This window comes from Phyllopteryx taeniolatus, chromosome 22, assembly GCF_024500385.1.
Source record: "Phyllopteryx taeniolatus isolate TA_2022b chromosome 22, UOR_Ptae_1.2, whole genome shotgun sequence".
NCBI classification, from domain to species: Eukaryota; Metazoa; Chordata; class Actinopteri; order Syngnathiformes; family Syngnathidae; genus Phyllopteryx; species Phyllopteryx taeniolatus.
Genome location: NC_084523.1, coordinates 4,684,483 through 4,705,948, shown reverse-complemented (window position 1 = coordinate 4,705,948; position 21,466 = coordinate 4,684,483). Strand labels below are relative to the sequence as shown.

Sequence of the window (21,466 nt, the reverse complement as noted above, 5' to 3'; positions counted from 1 at the left end):
GCAAAAGGCAGAAGGGTTGTCCTGCTTGTCGGTTAGCAGGATTACATTCAGCTATGGATAGACTTTTTTTGGGTGGGGAACCTATCTACTATTCGACATTTTTTTTCTTATTTTTTTTAGAGGAATTGACTGGTGACCAGTTCAGGGTGTACCACACTTCTCACTCAGTTAGATGGAATAGGCTGCAGTTGACCCGCAACTCTAAAAAGGGCACTCGGTATCAAAAATAAATGGATTGTTAGAGGAATTCATTTCCTCTTTTTACTATTTGCGTCACGATGGCAGCAGTCCCTCCCTGTATCACAATAAAAAATGGCAAGTTCTGTCAAATACGTTATATTGGCGTGTTGCTATTGGCCGCAAGCAGGACAGAGGTCCTTATCTTTTATTTTGATTTTATTGATTTTTTTGATGCCATCGACGCCCTCGTTCTAGTCGTAACTCCGATTGTGGAAACTGACACAATGTGGTCCGACAAATAGAAATACAGTAGTACTCACTTTTATCAGTTCAACCTTGGCAGAGATCTGAGTGTCTATTCTAGTTTAGACTGTGATACTGTGTGTTATATGGCGTGTTATTTTGCTCCCTAATAATCCAACAAGATGTGCACAATACAATACTTTCATGTACCTTTGATCAGCCTTTTCTTGGATCCAATAGAGTATTTCCAGTCTGACTTTGTTTTTACACCATAATGTGGTGGAACAGTGGAGGACTGATTAGCATGGGAGGGTACCACACAAGGGGTTTTAGTGCCTTGGTGTACCCTTTCATTCACATTTTTGTGTAGTTGACCAACCTTCAGGACAGTGCAAGTGGATCTGATGACTCACAGGTGACCTGCATGGCGGGGAATGTGTGGGTGAGCCAACCTTGATGGAGATAGTGGCGGGATCAGGGGTGCTGTCGCCCGTAAAGAAACAGATGTGGCGGTGACAGATGGGGGTCAGGGGTGAGGGAGTGGGGGCAAGGCAAAACATCGAGGTTGCTCAACATGTTTCAGAAGCAATCAATCAGTGGTTATAGTGAGGTGATGCTGATTTCAAGACGGTTAAAAACAAATTGCATGCGACTCCAAGACTGTGTGTGTTACGATTAAGTTGTGTTACGATTAAGGCGTATTCATAGTAAACGGTTTATATTTATTAGGGTCATGGGTAAGCTTGAGCCTATCCCAGCGGACTTTGGGTGAGAAGTGGGGTACACCCTGGACTGGTAAAATAATTCTCATGCAAGACAAAAACCAAAAAATTGCCATTGGCTAAGAATTTGGAAGACTGTCATGCTGAGAATACATCAATCGAAAAGCTCTCAGGGACTCAGCAAGCATCCGCCTCTCTTAGTAAGAGTACTCTGGGGCCGATAAGCAATGCGCCTGTGCCTACCTCTACCAGCCTCCACTTGATCAGAACACACTCTTATCTGCGCACTTCTGACCCCTTCGTTGTGATGATTGATTCGCAGGCTGGGAAGGATGCAGCCCTAGGACCCCCTTTTACACTGCTCGTAAAGGCGAGTATCTACCCAGCAACTTTCCACCGTGGGAGATAGCGTCAGCGCCGTAACAGGGGCGGGACAACCCCTGAGTGGAAGGGGATTCCGCAATGCTGGGATAGGCTGACAGTCATTTCTCTTGCCATGTTGTATTGAAAGCAATTTTCACTGTCCGTTCAGCAGTGGCGTTGATAGGCCTATTTTAGGGGGGCGCAGTCTCTCTCTTACATTAGGGAAGACCCCCCCTTAAAACAGGCTAATTTCAGCTATGCAAAACAGACAAAAATTCACTGAAAAAATGCATATAATAACAAATATTATATCATGTTGCTATTTAAAAGGACACAGTGTGTTTATGACTCTTCATCGATATAGTGACGTTGGTGTCAAGATGATGACATCATCTACAGTAAATGCCATTCATCATGGCCAATTGTGCAGTAATATGTCATATGTCATCAGTAGTTCTGTGCTGGGGATACAATACAATAGCTGGGCGGAGGTCACAATCCACAGAGGTGGTGGAGCCAGACGCCATTGTTGTGCCGACGTGGACTCAGGCATGGATTGTCCGCTGCTTCGCATTGCTCCACAGACACACGTACACAAACAAAACGGCAGTGGAGTGTATAGGTGTGGTGCTTCCAAGTTTATTGTGTACAACATCCTGGCCCGGTCACTATAAATAGAGCAACAGAGGAAGATGGATGGCTAAGGAGTTGAATGTTAATATTATTTCTGTTTTGATATTTGATTGTGTCTTTCTTTGTGGTTCTCACGTCCCAATAAACTCTCTTTTTGTTCCATTAAAAAATATATGGATAAAGTTAAATACAATTTTATAATATGATACATATGTTAGTTCTTAAAATTGTAATTGTTTTTGGACCATTATTTCGTATTTTTCCTTGCCCAATTGGGGGGTTTTAGATCAGGGGATGTCGTCAATCTTTGTCCACTGTGGGAAGCCCTTTGAGACTCTTTCGCAAATAATATAAAATATAAAATAGTGTAAACTTGACTTGACTACTTAGTTATTTTTCCCGTATTTAACAACAATGTAAAAAAATAACATGGATACTTTTACAATGTTTCACTACTTACTGTACTTCTTTATTTATGGGAAAATATATAGTATAATTTCTACAATGTTAATATACAAAAAAGTTTTGATACCTGCAATATATTCACGTTTTTGTTGCTTTTTGTATCATTATACATTATTTGATACATTTATATTTATATTATTTATTTTTTTATATATATTATTATTTTGAATATATTAATTTTCCTTGTTTTTTTTTTTATTATTATTTTTATTTTATTATTTTAAAAACCTGAATATGATTATATGCCGGGCAGTGTGGACCCCTAATAATTACAATACACATTCAATATTTATGAATAATAATGATAAATAAAAGTTAAGAAAAACAATTTTGAATACTGTATCATGAAATTATAACAATATAATAAAAAAATAAATAACATGGAAAATTATATTATTATTATTTTAACAATAAATAAAAATGAGGAAAAAAATGCATAACCACATTTTGAAATATTTTGTTTGTTAGAGTTTTAAATTCCTGTTTGGTATTTGAAAGTATAATTTTATTTTTTTAAATGATCAAATTATTGCTATTGTCACAAAAACTATAAACTACTGTTAAATATGTCCACCTTTCGAACATAGGGAAGAGTTAATAAAGAAATACCTAATGTATGTTTTTATCTTAATAAACCAAAATGAGTAAAAAAGATTCCTGAACTCTAAATAAATAAAAGCTGAAGGTGTACACTCCGAGGACACTTTGTGAGGTAAAACTGCACAGATGCATGAATCCTAAGTATCCTCAGTACAGTTCAGTTCTATTTACCGTTGGAGTTAAAATACATTTGTATTTAATCTTGAAGAAACATTTGTTCTTAAAAATTTAGTGATTTTTTTTTTTTTTATTTAACTTTTCTGTTCAATATAATATGTGACTTTATTTATCAGCATTTCCTATTTACTGATATTTAAATGTAGTGTTAAACTGTCCATAAGGACAAAAACAAAAATGCAAAAAAAAACAATTGAGATATCCACTGATGTGTTCTAAATCTATTTTTAGGTCTTCTATGTCACAAAACGCGCTCAGAGAACTCGACTGCAGCTACCGGAGGCACCGTGGCGAAGGACCCCGCCACACAAGGGATGACTGCTTTGCCCACCAAAGCACCAACTGTCGCCAGCATATCTACAATCCAGGCTGTAGTGGAGCCCGTTACTAACAAACCACAAACTGTCGCGCCGACAAGTGGCGACGCACGGAAGGTGATGCAGACCCCGACGGTTTTACAACCCGTCACCTTACCTCCCGCCGTAACGGTGCCCACTGTCAGGGTAACGCCAGCCCCCACCCCACCGCATCGGCCGCAAACGGACAGCCCAATTAATGTTGGCGCCTCCAGTGCGCCACCTACTCTTAAGAGTGCTACCCTCACCCCGATGACCACAGCCAGAACATCCAAAACCATCCTCACAGTGGCGACAATAGGCACCACACAAGTCCCAAGCAAAAAACCTGATGACATCACTACGGTCAAACCGACGGTCAAAGCGGCCACAGACGCAACCACGGCGAACCATCGGCCCGCCACGCACACCACCGTCATCCACAAGACGACTCAACGGGAGATCCCATTGGGTAAGGCGCAGCGATACTTTGACTTCAAAGGAATTATGGAGATATGAGTTTATGTAAAACCAGTGACATGTTAATGCAAAATATGAGGTTTAACTAGTAAGACAATATTGTCAAAAACTGCTTTGCCACCATCTTGTGGCATCTACAGGCAATTACAAACCTTTTTGGGTGGGCTTTAATTACTCCCTTCCCACCTGTGCACTGTATTTACTTGTGCTGCATAATCCGTTTTAGTAGTTATTAAAAATCTTACGAAGAGTCCGTTTTATTTCTTTTCAATATTAACATCACAGCGCAAACCACTGCAACAAGCTCCCAACAGACAACGCCTTCAGGGACCACCAAACCGGCTGTGAGGAATGAGACCACTACGGGGGCCACAACTGACGCCTCCGCTGTTGTGACCACAAGTGCGACCCCTGGTGCCACGTCCCCGAAAATAACCACCGCGACCACAACGACTGTAGCTTATCCAAAGAAGTTTTCGGTAAGACAAGGAAGCGCGGTTTGCAAATGTATGGGAATCGCCTTTTACTAACATGCAGCATTGTGTTTTTTGTTGCTGTGTCTAGTACTCGCTGAACAACGGACAAGAGGTAGCGATTTTTCTTAAATGTCATTTTGTTCTCTGCTAATCTGGGCCGGGGGGCTGTAGCGGAATTTGCTACCTGTGCTTTTCGCCCGTTTAGAAGGAGGTGGAGGAGGAGAAAGATCTGGTGGAGGTGTGCAGGCGCCTCATGGGCAACCTGAAGGATGGAAACTGCACGCTGACGTGGCGCCACCATAAAGGCAAACTGCTGTTCGACTGTGTGGAGATCAACGGCAGAGGTACTGCAGCCTCCAGCTACCTACTTCAAAATGTGGATTTGTACACTTTAAGAGCTCCTCTCTAATAATGTCTGGTACTCTGATGAATAAATGCCCTGGACTACTATTCGAAAAAAAATATCTAAACGGTTTTATGTACGTTACAGTGAAAACAGCGCTGGCAACTCAGTATTATGAAGAAATAACAAAGGTGAGTGTTGGTAGTGTCCAGCGCATGCACCGTTAAGCTTGAACAAGCCGCTAACATTTCCATTTGTGGTCCACATGAAGAAACCGACCGATAACAAAACCCTGATCGCCATCTTGGCCTCGTGTGGCGCTCTGCTGATTATGATCATCATCCTGGCCGTGTGCGCGTCCCACCACCGCAAGCCTTACAGCGAGAACCAGGTACGTGGGCCATTAGTTTTAAATGAACGCGATCGACAACATCGAAAAGCTTCGCCGTTTCTCAATGGAAAGCATCGAATCAAATAAGAAAACACATTTTGCCGATGTTGGCTGACTTGTCTTGGTCGAAACACTTTTCTAATTTCAAAAAAATGTGATTAAAAGGACGGATTATGGGGCGGAAAAAAGTTCCCTGGATGTACTGAATGAACTGAACACTTTAAATAAAACGCCGAGGAACCATTACAGTTTAGTCAATGCCTCTTTCCGAAATGAATGACTATCCTATAAATGACATCTTGAATGTCACTGCAAACACACTTCAGGCAATTATTGATCAAATGTCCTTTGAAACTCACCAGCAACACCTGACCGAGGAGCTGCACACGGTGGAGAACGGTTACCACGACAACCCCACGCTGGAGGTGATGGAGGTGCAGCCCGAGATGCAGGAGAAGAAGGTGGCCCTCAACGGCGAGTTCAACGACAGCTGGATCGTGCCCATGGAAAACCTGCTCAAAGACGACGTCGCCGACGAGGAGGACACGCACCTGTAGGGAGTGCAAGCCTGGCACAGATTAAACACCTTTTTGACCCCCGATAAAACGGGACTGGGGAGTGGGCATCCATACTGAACTGCTACGACACCTGACGTCAACATAACACAATTGAGGTTACGCACCGTGCCTTTACGAAGGGGTTTATATAAATGTTCAATATATGCTTTTTGTACACATAGCTTTTTATATCCCAGAGTTCAGAGACAGTAAGCTATTAATAATTACATCTAAGTGGAATCGACAAGTCAAATAATACAGTGGTGCCTTGAGATATGAGTGATCCGACTTGGCTCAATGCTAACAAACAGTTCAAAACCCCATAAACGGGGTAACGAGTAGCATCAAAGGCGTAGTGCTGAACCTGAAACGCACAAAAAGTGGGCCAACATGTTGACAGATACTATAACAATACGCACAGGCATATATTCTTCATCTTCTGCGAAGGACGACAACATTACTGCGGCTTACTGAGGAGCGACCTTCTCCTTCTGTAATATACTGTCCCCGGGTGACCAAGGCAGGTACACCAGAAGCAGCCGCAAAATTTTCATTGAATTGAAGCAAAAAAAATAAAAATACAAATACAAATTGGGCAAAACTGTTATCATTCTTTAGATTCTATTTAAGTATGGCATTACAGTTTTCATAGTTGTAGTTTCCTTATTAAACACACTTTCTAAATTATTTTGTTTTTTTGTGTTGCTGGAAAAATGCTATTTTTAATTCATTTTAATGGGGAAAAATGATTTGCGATATGAGTATTTGAAGTTACAAACAGTCACGTAACGAATTAAACTCTTATCTCAAGGCACCACATCATATTTAGTCTGATGAGAATCTGGCACTTAAACCCTGTATACAATTTTTACAATACAACTAAAAGCTTCTTATTGCCAAACACTGTAAATATTCTTTTTATTACTATCTTTGCTGATGCTGGACGGCTCGAGTCCTTTTTGACCCGAGTATTTGTATTCAAATGCTTTACTTCCACTTTAAATCAATGAATAAATATATCTCAACATCAAAATGCAGCAATTCACTACTGTTTAGTGAATAGCGAAAAACTGCGAGTAAGGGACACCAAAGCATACTTCCCTGATGCTTTCCTATTTAGACAGGACCTTGGTGCCCTCTTGTGGTCGCTTTAGAAACAGCACAAAAACCATGACGAGGAATTTTTCAGAAAAGAAAAACAAAAAACAAAGGTGAATTTGTGAATAGTTATTACTGTGTGTTAATTCATCAATTTCAAGCTGCCGTTTTTGTGTGTTTTCTGTTTCACCAAAGTATGTTCTTAGTATTTGTACTATTTGTATTTATGGTTGGTTTGCTGATAGAAGTGAACAACAGGGGTCTGACACACTGGAAAGTTGTAAATTGTCACAATATTTTGCAAATAAAGCTTCTCCCCCCCCATAATTCAACTGCATTTTTATCAGGTCATCGTGAGAGGAAGGAGAAGAAAAAAGAAACTACAAAAGTCAAAATATAAGAAAACCTGAACAAAATACAATCTTTATTCATTATTTACATTACATACAATGCAATACTACAAGGCTTTCTACACATTCCACAGAGAAGTGCTCACAGATCGGACAGTACCACACTCGGACCGTCACGGTTCCACCCGGGGTTCGAGACTGAAGACTATATGGAACAGTGAGGAGGAAATTAAACAGTAATATTTGGCATTGTTTTTAAACAAAAGGTGCTTTTCAATGTTTTTTGAATAATTCTTTTGACAGGCTTTTTTTCCCTCTCTCCTCAGACACACAGCAACATACACACCCTGTTCCAACACAAAATATGACCAGTGTAAATGTAAAAGAAGCACACAGTGGAATCCCCACCTCCCATTACTTGCAATAATGACCACAAACCATCAGTACAGTAAACATACGCCATTCTGTACGCATCAATGCCATTTCTAAAAAGGACTATATGGGCCACACTGAAATATACTATGACAGTAAGTCATAGAATTACTAGTTGCCTGGAATAAAATTGAATTTTTAATGACAATTCTCAATTTTACAAGGATTTCTTTGTGGGAAAACCAGTCAAACTACTGAGACAAAAACTCCAATTTGCTAGAATTTTCTTCAAGTGAGAAAAAAGTAGTAGGGTACATTAATTGGATGAGAACAAAGATGTAAAATCACGAGGGAAAAAAAAGACAATAAATGTTACATTTTACATGATTAAGTCAGAATTATTTGAAAATAAAGAGGAACATTACAAAAAAAAAAGGTTTCACTAAACTCCTCGTATTTCGAGAAAGGTCATAACTTTATGAGAAAACTGATTTTTTTGGAAGAAAAGTTTTCATTTTTGGAGGTTAAAATGATCATTTATTAATCTCATGCTCATATTAAGTGTTAATATGAGCATAAGGCCGCATTATGAAAAACGTTTTATTTTTACAAGAATAAAGCCATAAGATGTGGGAAAACAAAATGTAATTTTCGAAAAAAGTTACAACAAAGGTTGCAAATGCAAGAAAGAAAAATGTAATTTGATGACAATAAGGTTGTACAATCACAAGAAAAAAAATATTTTAGACTAGGTTAGAATACTATAAAAAATAAAGTCACATTACGGCCAAAATGTTGGGCACCTACGAGAGTAAAGTCCTCATAAGAAAATATTTAATTTTACAAGTAAAAAGATCATTTACAAGCTTGAGTCCTAATGGAAACTGAATTCAATACGGTCAAATTACAAAAAAAAATGAAGTCATGAGAACTAATTAGTTTTATGAAAAAAAGCCATACACATTACAAAAAAAGGTCAGGTTTTATGACAGTCAAGTCAGTTTGATGAGCATAAATGTATACTTATGGGAAGCTTCAAGTTACACTGGCATACATTTTGTAAAAACATGATATTATACATGTACGGCAATTTTAACTAACTTGTTACAATTAAAAGTCTGTTCCTATAACACTACAACTGAACAAGATTCGATTTTTGTAAATGTGATGAAGTTTCAGTCATAATTTCACATCTTTTTTCTCGCAACATTGTCTCTTTAATTGTAAATTTACAATTATTCTTGTAATATGAGTTTTTCTTGTAACATTAAAAACTTTTTACTCTTAGCATAGTTTTTTTTCCTCTCGTAACAATAGAACTAAACTGCATTTTTTTCCCCTTTTCAGCAAAGCCCAAATATTCCTTTTTACACTTAATAATTCACTTCCATGTTGCAGGACATGCACGCGATCAACTCCAAACCACAATGTGCATCTTCTGAACTCAAGTGCAACCCAAAAGCACCAAACAATTCTATTCAAGTGTTTTTAGCAAGGAAAAAAAAATGGAAAAATGAACAATGTTTGTGTTTTCTTCCTATTATTACAAAGCTTTTATTTGCACTGCACAATTCAGATAAGGGTTTATTCTTAAACACAAAAACAAAGGGCATGAATCTTAACTTTCACTTTAAATTAACATTAGAATGGGATTTGAGGCATATGACAGCCAAACATTTATGTAATTTTTTTTTCTTCCAAATTTTGATTGCACCATCAGTACACTAAGAGACTGTGAATGAATGACAGAAAAGTGGGCTTATTTGATAAAACAAGGTGGTGTAAATGCCAAAATAGTATTTTTTTTCTGATTCAAAAATTAAGTACAACCTGAAGTTCACCACCTTTGCTTAACAAATGCCCTAACCGAATTAATTAATGTTCCCAAAAGTCAATTAACATTACCATTAATGTAGCCGATGCTTTTCTGTGATGCGATATCCCAAAAATTGCATATCTGCTTTTGATGACATCTTTTCATGTCTTCAGTGGGGACGCGAACACAGTGGGGAAACTGTGCCTATGTGGCTGACTGCTAACACACTTGCACACAAACACACTGCAGCCCTTATGAGAGAGTGTGACTTTGTTGTTAAACAAGAGTCAAAATGGGGTTACTGTATGTGTTACCGTATTTCCTCAAATGGTGGCCGTCTCTCTAATAGACGCCGCACCCCAATTATTCGACTCAGTCATCCTTAAGACAAATAAATTCTTCCCTTTTGCCCATCGTGGGGGGGAAAAAAAACAAAACAATACTGAGCCCATTTCGAACGCTGTTGATGAATTTAAATGTAATTTAATTTTACTACTGTACCTTTATTGACTCAAAGTCAAAAATTGCATTTGTACAAATAAAGGCCTCGCTCCAAATAAACGCTTGCCCCTGTTTGAGGAAATACTTTTTGCAGATTTTTTTTCAGTCGTGGAATTAAATGACAGTTTCCCATGTTAAGTCGATTCAAGATCATTCAAAACTAATTAGCTGGGGTATGGTTCTTAAATTTATAGTTACAGAAGAATGAGTCTCAATCATAAATCTCAGGCTTACATCAAGCTATCTATTTTTTTTTGCTCAGGTGTCCTTTTTTTCTCCGATTTTGTCATCATGGGAGCATTCCCTTTCCCCAAAATTAAAAAATGGCCCAGTCCAGCAATTTGACATAATTTTCAATGTACAACATGATAAACGTTATTGAGTTTGGCTCAGGATTTGTTGACTTGTGAATGGAATATATCTTCATGTGGTAGTCTCTTCACTGCCATCTACTGCCCTCTGATAGATGTGGAATTTACTTGGTGCGGTCCTGCTATCAGACATTATCCTCAGTGTACTACACATTATAATTGATGTTACTGAGTTTGGCCTATTGATTTTACATTGACTTGTGTTTGTCTTAATATATAGTTGGTCTCATAATTTAACTTACCCTTGCAGAATTAGTAAAATATTGGCAATTTGGGGGGGAAATTTGACTGATGTTGACCATCTCATTCATGTTTTCGTAAAGGATGGTCTACATCTTACAAATTCTGCCAGAGTATATGTAAACTTATGAGCATAACTATATTCCGCTCTACCGTAGAATGACCTACTGCCTCGTTATAGTCGAGGCGGAGGCTGCTGATTACAGAAACTACTGGGTGTCTGTGCTCTACTTAGGGTTATTCTACTTTAAAGTGGATTTTAACTCAAAACCTAGTCAATTTGAACATGGTTAGCTCGGAGTGTGGATGCAAATAACTGTGGAGAGAGATGGGACAAAAACACAAGCTTGGCAGTTGGTCGTTACACATTCACACGATTCCACTCTCATATTACAGTGTCAGCTAGACGTGTCTCAGCTTCAGGGTGGTAGCAGCAGATTGTGACATTAAATGGAAGAAGGGACTAGATATTAGAAACGGGAAGTACCTGGTGTATCTCGCCCCCTCTTCCTCCTGCGTCTTTGCATTTTAGTCCAGCGGGTGAGGCTGCAGTGTGTCACGAGGCGGCGGAGGGACGGGGGGGCTAGAGTGTGATGAGGTCCACCAGGTTTCCCTTTGGTGGCGTCATGCTGTCGGGGAAGAAGTTGACGAGCGTGTCAAAGAGCTGCGTGCGCTGGGCGTAAGTCTGGTCCACGTCCGAGAAACCTGAGGGCAAAGATAGGCCTCAAAAGTCAACCAAAACTTGGGAGTTGGAAGAACCTTGGGAGTTAAAGTATGTCCGATGCTTTGTTTTGGTTTTCTTGCCCTGCTCTTCCTATTGAAGTGAAAACAAGCACCAACTGTTTCAATGCTCCACCTTTTCTGTGTCTTCCCGTTGTGGTCATACCCCAAAAAAAAGGGTGCCAAAAAGAACAGGATGGCTCCGTCCTTTTCATCTGCATTGTAAATATGTCCTACATAGCATACGGTACATAGATTGCGGCAGTAAATATTATCGCAGTTAAACATGTAGTTAGACGCCGTGGTCTATCCTGCATAATGACATCACCACTGACAGATCTCTAATCAGTGATTAAAATACCCATATATATCCATATAAGCTCAAGAAAGGGTGTACAAAATGAGTTTGGAGTCTTACCCAGGGGGATGAAGTCATTGCTGGACTTGAACAGAGCTGAGGGCAGGAGCTGGAACTACAGTGCAACATCAATAATTACCATCTCTTAACAGAACAGACTGAAAACAGCATTTCAACAGACACAAATATCAACAAAGAAGATAAATCAAGTACCTCCTTGGTCTCCTCGGGGTCTGTGTGGTCCACAGTGAGCGACAGATCATCCTGCAGGTATTTGAGTGCACTCAGTGGCTCCGATTGGGCTTTTTCTTCAAACCTGGCCAAGCAAAAAAAAAAGACATTCACTGTGCTCCAGTTCTTACAAATTGTCACTAGATTTCAACAGAAGCAATTTTGAGGAAAAAGAATGGAAATCATTGCAACATATGTTAAACGACTCTTGATAATGTGGGCCGGATTAAAGAACAGCCCGGACTGTGGGCCATACTTTGCCCACCGCTGCTATAATAAGGCTTACTCAAGCCTTCCCTGCCTCCCACCGCCAAAAAAAGCAGCAAGTCAGCTGGTCTTTCATTTAAGAAGCACCTCATTTGATCCAGTTAACGTCAGAGCACCAGGTGGCGACATTGCGCTGCAGGGCGGCCACTTACCTGTACTTCCTGATGAGATATCTGCAGTGGCGCAGCAGGTACTCCTTGGAGGGCCGACACAGTTTCAGGGACCAGAAGTCATCCAGGCGCATTTTAGGAGAGCAGGACTTGCCCGGATTGCCGCCAAACAAGTAATGCACCTGAGAAGGGAACACACGAATAACAGGGGCTATATTATGGAAAATTGTACACAAATAATTGGGTCTCTGAAGGGCCTGACTACTCTCATCTAGAGTTAAACAAGCAAGTAAATCTTTTATCTGCCGTTTTCTGAAATTGCATCTGTCAGCCAGCCTGTCTGAATTTTGCCTAATTGTGACATCACAATTCAAATTCCCAAGTGTCATCTTTGATAATTATTTTTTCCAGTTTCAATTTAATGGCAGCGTTCGGGCATGAATCTGCAATCTAGACAGGAGAGGAGTGAACGTCTCCTGAACATTTGCCTTCTCATTTCCAGTCTGGAAACAGAAGGCTGAACATCTCCCGGTATGGAGGGAGACTCGCAGGCTCCAGAAGTCTCCAATAACACCACAATAAGTCACTAGATTTGTTGCTAGTCGTTTTTCTGAAAAATAGTTGGAAATATATGTACATATATATAATTTTTGTGGACTTTATATAACCACACCTAGTCAATAACTACGACTGCTCTATATCCAAACAATAGGTGACTGGCATTTAAAGAGTGAAGTAGAATTCAACATAATGCATTGTTAACAATTTGCATAATTAAGTCATGTCACTATTTGTGATGAGGTTTGTGCGATGGCGCATGAAACAAAACGCCGTGCCTTGTGCATCTCGTCGTAGACCAGCTGGTGAGCAAAGCGTGGGCACGGCTCCTCCTCCTGCAGGACCTTGCTGGGGTTTTCCTTCACCGCCTGGTCATTCTTGTACACACAGGACCTTGGGTAAAGACAAATAGAAGAGCAAGAACATTTCCATTAGTAACGAACTGCTGGTGAAACCACCAAAGAAAACCTTCATAAAAACTCAGGTCAGACGGTAATGAGCAAACATGAACATAAAAAAGCTAACTGCTGAGCCCATGTGAAGGTGAGGAAGGCTTTTATACTCTACAATATTATCAAATACTATATTTCCATAAACAGTGGTTGTCCATTTAATATCATTCCAAAAAAGAACAACTGGTTAAAATTCAACTGATCTTTTTAACTAGGAAGACAGATTTATTTTTCCCGTGAGGGTAATTAAGGGAACAAAACAGAACCTCCGTGGTGGATATAAAAAATGACATGCGCCAATAGAGTCAAGAGCACACATCTGCATAAAAAGTCTCACTGGTCTGTTTGAATGGGCCCGTAGAGAACAAGAACAGCTAAAATCAATGTGCTGGAACAATGAGGACGGCCTGTTCTTTCCCAACCACTGATTCAAACACGATGAGTGCAGATACAGGACACACACACGCGCGCGCGCACACACAAACACATGAGCGCACACACGCACACAACTGCTAGACTCTGTGTTGTGCGGTAGCTCCCCAACGTTGGGTGCCCTACCAGTTGTTGCGGGCGATGTCGTAGATCCAGAAGGAGTTGCGGACGTTCTCCTCACGTTTGTCTTTGTCCTTGCTGAGGCCCGACAGCACGTGAATCTCATTGAGCTCGGGGTCAATGGTGGCTCTCTGGGTAAAACCCGTCATTGGCACTGAAGGGAGGAGGGTGGGAGGGGGCAGGGGTGGGGTGGGGGACAACAATGCGAGAATCATTATTGAACCTGGGATGAACTGTTTACTTTAAGACATTCAGAATAAAACTATAATAAAACACCAAAGTAGCAGAATTAGAGGCTCTGAGAAACAAAAACATAACAGCGTGCCGCCATGGCAATGAGGCCAGACAGACTGGAGTGCGCAGCATGCAAATTCAGCCTGACTTTCATTTCCAACGCACCAATTCATTTGTGGTATAATCCCTCAGCTCAGATCTTTGTATGTGGGTCAATAAATCATGTTTCACAACTAGCAAGGCATCGAAATAAATACTTCCTAACAATCATTTCTATGAAAATTTTCTAGGCCCCACTAGTACCGGTAATTTACAAGCTGGTTAAAAAGCAGCACAGGTACGCTTACAAGAGAGCTCCACTGATTTAGGTCGTTGCAGGTCTAATTGAACCGTAAAAAAAAAAAAAAAAATGAAAATAAATATTAAATCAGATTGAATTAGGAAATTAAGAATCCATTTTTTTACTCTTCTATCAAAAAATTGCATTTGCATTGTCTTTTTATATTTTTTGAGGATTAGACATAGAGTGGGTCATACTGACCCATGAATATTGTTGGCACGAAAAGATTAACAACTCCTTTTGTAGTTACACCAATGGTGATAAATATGGAATCAGGAAATATTCTGTTTATTATTGCAATCTTTTCTCCAATATGTAACTCCATTTCAGTACCCAAAAAACATTGTATAAATGCAATATATTGTGTGTGTTTTTAAAAATAATAATAATATTAACAATATTACCAAGTATACTGAAATGTATGTCAAATGAAACTGCAGTGCAAAACAAAACGGAGGGTGATTATAAAGTAACTCGCCAAAATTCTAAACATGCACAAGCACGACATTGTACAGCGAGCACAAGTCGCAGTCCTTTGGAGCGCTAATTGCTGTTATAGACATTTCACCATCACGTAAGATCATATAATAGTGCGCATAGGACATCCGGTAAGCCTCCACACTCATTCACGAGACTGCTTTGGTGCTGCTGTTTTGGTAAGCAACATTGTTCAAATGGGCTCAGCAGTTTGTATAGGGAAGACTAGCGTCCATGCACTGAGATAATTACAGTCATTGCCTGTAGTTGATTGTAAGACTCATAAATTGGTCAGAAAGACAATGATATTTTTTTTAAGTACTAAAGCAGTGTTACATTCTATGACGCCACCACTGAGTATTACTTCGGCAACTATTCATAAGTGGCGATGAGGGCTTTCTTTGTTGACAGACGTCAGCCACGAAACTGCTGCAGAGGACTGCCTGAGCCACGCATTCTCTCACATGAGAGTGAGACAGTTTTATAAGATACAAAGAAGCAACTGTTCGTGCTCGCCGCTTCCTTCCTTCCGTCTCTTTCAGTTGTTTTTATTCATTTGCACACTGTCGCTGACAATCTGTCATCACTTAAGGGTCCATATTCTGCTGCATATATTCAGTCCATTTAGTGGTGGGTGATAAATGGATTTTCACAATTGGAATTTGTTAAAATGATTTTGCAAATAGGGAATCGAGATTAAAAAAAAAATTCTGTTATTTCTGGAGAAGTTGATGTAAGTTAATGCTGGGGGAGGGATAAATGGTATCGGGCAAAATAAAGCAAACGCCAGAAGGGGGAAGGAAAACCTAAGAGCAAAACTTATTTTGAATAATAATAACTGTAATAGAAACATTTATTTTTGTGGGGAAAAATATCTGACTTAACTTTAAGGCCATATCGACCAGCCCTAATTCTACTCTAAACAAAATAAAATCTTACCCATGCCCGAGTCCTTCTTGGTGCCGTCAGATATGATCTCCACGTGGTCTCCATCCACATCATAGCTGAAGAAATCATTGAGGTAGGTCTTGGATCGCTGACCCCCAAACACATAAAGACAGCGGTTTCTCTGAGCCAGGGAGAGCGGGAGACTGTGATTATGATACAACCTCGTCAGGCAGGATTATTCATTTTACAGACTCACGGTGTGAAAGAGCATGCAGTGTCCAATACGTGACTGGATGTCCTCCGGGCCAGCGTTGCACGAGTCTTCCCGCAGGAGGCTCCACGTGGCCGCTTGGCAGTGGTAAGCGTACAGGCCGCTGAACTGCGGCTCGGACGTGCGGCTGTCCTCCACGCTGCCGTTGCACGTCAGTATCCGGCCCCCGAACGTGTAGATCATGTGCTTTTCCGAGTCCATGCACATCTGTTGGGACGACAAAATGACGAAGTGACATCGACACGCCCTGAATGTGTTTTGGAATGAGGCGTGTTAATTAAAAGAATTTTGAATTTTTCATTTTAGCCTTTATATTTAGACTGCACAAGGTATATCTTTTTAGACTTTGAGCAATGCTACAAGTGAGAACTGAAAAATCAGCTTGTTGAACTCAAATTTTTGCCCGCAATTCTAGACAAAAAACAGCCGAGCAACGGCTCGTATCTCGAAAAACTCATAAGTTGAGGTACCAATGAATAGAAAAAGGAGACAAACGGACTTTGAATGATTACCTGATGGTCGAACACCAGCTTGGGCCCCCCGTCGGCCGCCGTGTCCTCGCTGAGGAGCGTCCACGTGTTGATGTCGATGTCATAGCGGTAGAAGTCGCTCTTCAGGGACTTGCTGTTCCTGACGCTAGAGTCCAGGTAACGGCCCAGCGTGTAGATCTGACGCCGCTGGGAGTCGATGCACATCTTATGGCAGGAGCGAGCGCTCGGCCCGCTCTGAATAAAACATGGGCTTATAAAGGTTTGTGTGTGTACAGTTCAGGCTCACTGCTGTTCACATGAGTCCCAATTTTTAGAGTCATGTGTTCTGGCCAGATTACCTCTTTCTCAGTGTCCCTGGAGATGCAGACCCACTGGTTCTCCTGAACGCTATAAGCCCAGAAGTCAGCAAGGTCCTGCGTGCCATCCCAGCCCCCGAACAAGTACACTGTCTCTGCAGGACACGAACAACACTTGATAAATGTCAAAACTGACAGTTGAACTTTCTTGTTGGGTTTGGCACGATCATCCGGTTGCTTCCCAGCACACTGTAGTAATTACTCCAGGTGACATAACATATAATCCCATTAATACCTATAGAAAGACACTTTTTTTTAAAAAATATATATATTTCCAAAATTCCACAGCTTAAATTCCTATGGATATTTTGGAAAAAATTCCAGAAATTTTCCAAAACCTTTCTACTCTTTTGCAACCCTATCTGCAAATAGTGTGTTTTGGTAATGTCTACTTCAAACACATGGTCCGGCAAAACATATTTTATTCCAAAGGGGTAAAAAAAAAAAGAGGAATTTAACCAAGATGAAGTGATTTTTCTCTCTCTCTCTCAATGCAATTAATTGAGCCAAGGCATCTACAGTACCGAAGGCCACTATTTGAGGAAAAACAGGAGTTGAATAATTGTTAACGGCTAAAAAAGGAATGCTTTCCGAGCAGTCTCAATTTCCCAAAAATGAAAATCCAACTCTTTCGTAAACATCCTTGAGTACAGCAACATAAAAGGTCAGAGTGTGTGTTTCTGAAACAAAGCCCTTCTCTTGGCTCAGCAGACAATAACGTGTCGCTCACTCGCATGCACGCACACTTCCAGCAGGGAAGTGCACATCAACCGCCACCCGATACGGAATCATCTGATTAAACACAAATAAAGCGTCGCAAGAGTTGTGCTGAGGAGGAAATGAGTCAGTGCGTCGCCTGGTTAAAACTGCCAAGTCATAACTGTGTGTGTGCGCATGCATGCGTGCGTGCGTGGGTGTGTGTGTGTCTGTGTGCACGCGCGTGTTCTCACCAGTCTGAACGTCAATGACCATTTGATGTCCTCCCCTCATTCCCGGCCTGTTGTCATCACCATCGCCTGCAGAGAGCAGAGGAAGGCGAGTACAAAGACGGCAGTGAGCGTGGGATGTGAAAGGGAGGGCGATTATAAAGCGAGAGGATGGTGCGGAATGGGTTGGGAGGTTGAAGGGTCAGCGACGCACACAAAAAAAAAAAAGGCGGCATTGTTTTAGCGACAAAGCTTTGACATGATACTGAAATGTTTGGATAAGTCCGGCTTTTAATAGATTGCCTCACTGTTCATGTCGTCTCTGTTGATTTCTTGGGCACTTGTACCTTTGTTGCATTTGGGGATGATCTGACTCCACCTGGGCTTGTACTCCTGCTGGCTGATATACTGGTTAAACAAACCGTCTAAAGGAGAGAGACGTTACATTAGCACACACAAGAACAGGATGCAACTGGACTCCTTGAAACGGGACCCGACCTCTCACGGCTTTGTCTATGAGGTCCTCGCAGGCGTCAAAATCGCCTTGCAGCACCAGCCGGTCGTGCAGGTGGGTGAGCATGGGGTGTTCAAGTGCTATGCGCGTCTTCTTCTGCAGGGACTCGAAGGCCTCTGTGTAGTTGTGCTGACGGAAGTGTTTGAGGCAAAGGCGGATGGCTTCCTGTTCTCTGTACTGCAAGTATTAATTATTATTTTTTATTTTTTTTAAGTCAGTACATCACAACCATCAACATTACCCCCTTTACACACTGGTCAGCTCTCTTTTTCCCGTATTTTTGCGGCTCGCTGTCCAGTGTGTAAGGTAGTGATGCAGGAATGAGAAAAGAAGTCGTAGTCGTGGTCCAAATGATTAATCGACACAGACCACACCGCAATATCGGTTAAAGTTAACAATAACATGTTCTGGCATTAACAACACAGATGCCTCATTGATTTTGAGGCTGAAGGTAAACAGCGAGTTGCCAACGGAAAAAATATCAATGACACCATCGATTGATTGACGCGACTAAACTGTCACGAGAGCGTTGACAACAACAACAACGACAACAAAAAAATGTCATTCAACCCTTAGTCAGCTGCATTGGACCCTACGTCCTACCTTGCTGTACCAGTTAAGGCAGGGTTGTACTACATCCGGATCCTCGATACCATGCAGCTCAATGTACCAGATGCTGAAGTTAAAACTCGGACCCCATGACATCAGAGGCACTGAGGGAAAAAGCGGGGGGAAAAGTCAACATTAAAATTAGCATATTATGTTTGCGTCTAAGCGAACCGCTCCTCACCTATTTTGACAAATCTGCAGGGAAACATTTGCTCGTCGATCTTGTGCTTTAAGGTGAATGTTTCTTTGTTGTAGTCGTTCTTAAGACCACTGGCAGAGGGGAAGAGAAAAAGAGGCCACCCTTTCACTACTTCTATTGTTGGACGTTCTGAGTTCTCGCACATGCTGGGAAAATCGGTTATAGGAGACATATTATGCATTTCTTTTCATTTGTGATACAAAGATCTTGAGTTACAAAACACGAATTAAATTCATAAATCAAAGCACCGCTGTATGTGTATCCAAGCAATTAAGAAGTACATTTTCCATATGACCCCTTTAACCATCAATAGATCACATTTTCTTATTAGCCAGCAATTCTCAGCAGCTGAGTCTCACCTGGACAAAAGCTCAGTCATGTTTTCTTCGCTCATGCCTCCGAACACCTTGAACTTCTTCAGGTTGCAGACGTGCGTTTTCTCGTATTTCCCGAAGGTGATGCTCTGAACGATCGCCGGCCTCTCCAGTTTCAAGATTAAGAACTGCAAAAAAGGCAGAGAACGTTTCCTCAGTGCAGCTTGTTGCATTTTGAAAGTAAAAATGCTGAATTAGTAGGTAAATGACAGAAATTGTGAGGACATATTTTGTCAGTTAAATTTGAATAAATTGTGGTTAAACAGGACCAAGTGGAAGTTATGCAACACAGTAAAAAGAGGCATGTTGCAGCATTAGTCACCTGTGGAGGGTAGTTGCTCTCAGATGACCACCTGGAGGACTGATCGTTAGGTTTGTCCACCAAAATGTTCCTAAGAATTAAAGAAAAGAGAGAATATGATATTACAAGTTAAAGATAAACAAGCAAATACGCGTTCATAGGGACGACAAGCACAAATGAATTGTTGATAACAAGACGATGTTCATTAAAGATGCCCTAATGGCAATATATTCATATTCACATATGTGAGCAGTGAAATGTGAGAGGAAGTCAGAGAGAACATGCAAACTCCACACAGGAAAGCTGCAGCCCAGATTCGAACCCCCGACCACAAAGCTGTCACCGCATCGACAAAACAGAGCTGATTAATGTATTAAAAAATAAATGAATTTAAAAAAAAACACAGCTCAATGATTCTCAAAGTGTGGTTCTGCAAAAGAATCCCTGCCCAAGTACAGTTCAGTTCAGTTGTATTTAACTTTTGAGTTCAAAACATGAGCATTGAATGATTAAGAATGTTATTTTTTGTCCTCATTTGTTAAGGTACAATTATTTCTTATGTAACTTTTATGTGCTTCACATTTACATTGACTCAGCATTCACATTTCCCACGTTTCAGCAAAGTGTTAACTTGTGGTTGATGTATTTTATTAGGTGGTACTTGGTGTAATAAGGTTGACAACCACTGGCTTAGTTTATCATATGGTTAGGATGAAGAATGATACCAGATTATTATGTTTTTAGAGTTTATTGCATGTGGAAACCAGCCACCTCTGCATTTAGGGAGCGATAGAATACACTATTCCTGCATTTTTTGTTTTGTTTCGTCATTGAAGTAATGACTTTTATATTAACTGATAAAGTCCAATTGTAAATAGTGTATTCTTTTATTGAGTTTGAATGTTTCTTTGGTTGTCATGCAATATAGGGCGTCCGCATGCTCTTTTCCTCTGTTGTTAATTATATTGTGATCGATATTTATTAAAAATGAAGTCAGAGAGAAAGGAGATAACTAAATAGGGCAGAATACATTTACACATAGCATTGCTGTGAGGACGATCGACGTAATACAAATTATAAGGGGGGGAGGGGACAAATATTTAGCCGCACGGTATCATAGAGTGAATATTTTATTGTCTTCGAATGCACTAAACTAACCAAAAATATCATTTCGACCAAGGGTCTGCCACAAATCATGCCAAATATGTCGCTAGCAACGGAGCCAATGCTAACTAGCTTGGATTGAAGACGGTGGGCTAGGCCGGCAAGCTAACTAAATGCGGTGCTCACAGGACATAACAAGTGCCCAAATGCACATCGCGGGCAGACTAATGTGGAAATTACTCACTCGGGTAAATACGTTGAGGAGTACGAGCTCCATTTAAAAACGCTGAACGTGAGAACCCTGCTCTCTGGAACGACAGCCATCTTGTTGCAGAAAAAAAAACAAGCAGGAGGGGGGAGGCTAAGGAAGGGGCGCGTTAGACCTAAAAGAGACACTGCACTTTCCCACCATCCATTTTCT

General features: G+C 40.7%; 2 protein-coding genes across 6 annotated transcripts in view; one reads left to right on the top strand and one right to left on the bottom strand.

Annotated features, from left to right (window-relative positions):
* Positions 1-7,390, top strand: part of podxl (podocalyxin-like) — a 12,772-nt gene extending 5,382 nt beyond the window's left edge. Inside the window, exons 2-8 of one of the 2 annotated variants that reach the window (XM_061761273.1) lie at positions 3,615-4,190; positions 4,484-4,677; positions 4,763-4,786; positions 4,883-5,018; positions 5,165-5,208; positions 5,289-5,408; positions 5,771-7,390. In XM_061761273.1, coding sequence (XP_061617257.1) covers positions 3,615-4,190; positions 4,484-4,677; positions 4,763-4,786; positions 4,883-5,018; positions 5,165-5,208; positions 5,289-5,408; positions 5,771-5,965 — 1,289 coding nt within the window. In that variant the 3' untranslated portion in view covers positions 5,966-7,390. Of the gene's footprint in view, positions 1-3,614; positions 4,191-4,483; positions 4,678-4,762; positions 4,787-4,879; positions 5,019-5,164; positions 5,209-5,288; positions 5,409-5,770 lie in introns of both variants that reach the window. The other variant, XM_061761272.1, reaches the window with a different exon arrangement.
* Positions 5,822-21,466, bottom strand: mkln1 (muskelin 1, intracellular mediator containing kelch motifs). 4 transcript variants are annotated; one of them, XM_061761269.1, is made up of 19 exons: positions 21,290-21,466; positions 19,963-20,032; positions 19,626-19,768; positions 19,249-19,337; positions 19,062-19,171; positions 18,443-18,635; positions 18,253-18,369; positions 17,969-18,034; positions 17,001-17,113; positions 16,684-16,896; positions 16,157-16,378; positions 15,952-16,081; positions 13,968-14,115; positions 13,236-13,350; positions 12,442-12,581; positions 12,005-12,107; positions 11,852-11,906; positions 11,201-11,418; positions 5,822-5,959 (listed from the first exon to the last, which is right to left on the bottom strand). In XM_061761269.1, exons 1-18 carry the CDS (start codon positions 21,367-21,369, stop codon positions 11,297-11,299), a joined length of 2,229 nt encoding a protein of 742 aa, XP_061617253.1. In that variant the 5' UTR covers positions 21,370-21,466; the 3' UTR covers positions 5,822-5,959; positions 11,201-11,296. The 4 variants fall into 4 exon arrangements, with proteins under 4 accessions (XP_061617253.1, XP_061617254.1, XP_061617251.1 ...); XM_061761270.1 differs by having other exon boundaries at positions 18,292-18,369; XM_061761267.1 differs by having other exon boundaries at positions 19,249-19,412; positions 21,290-21,462.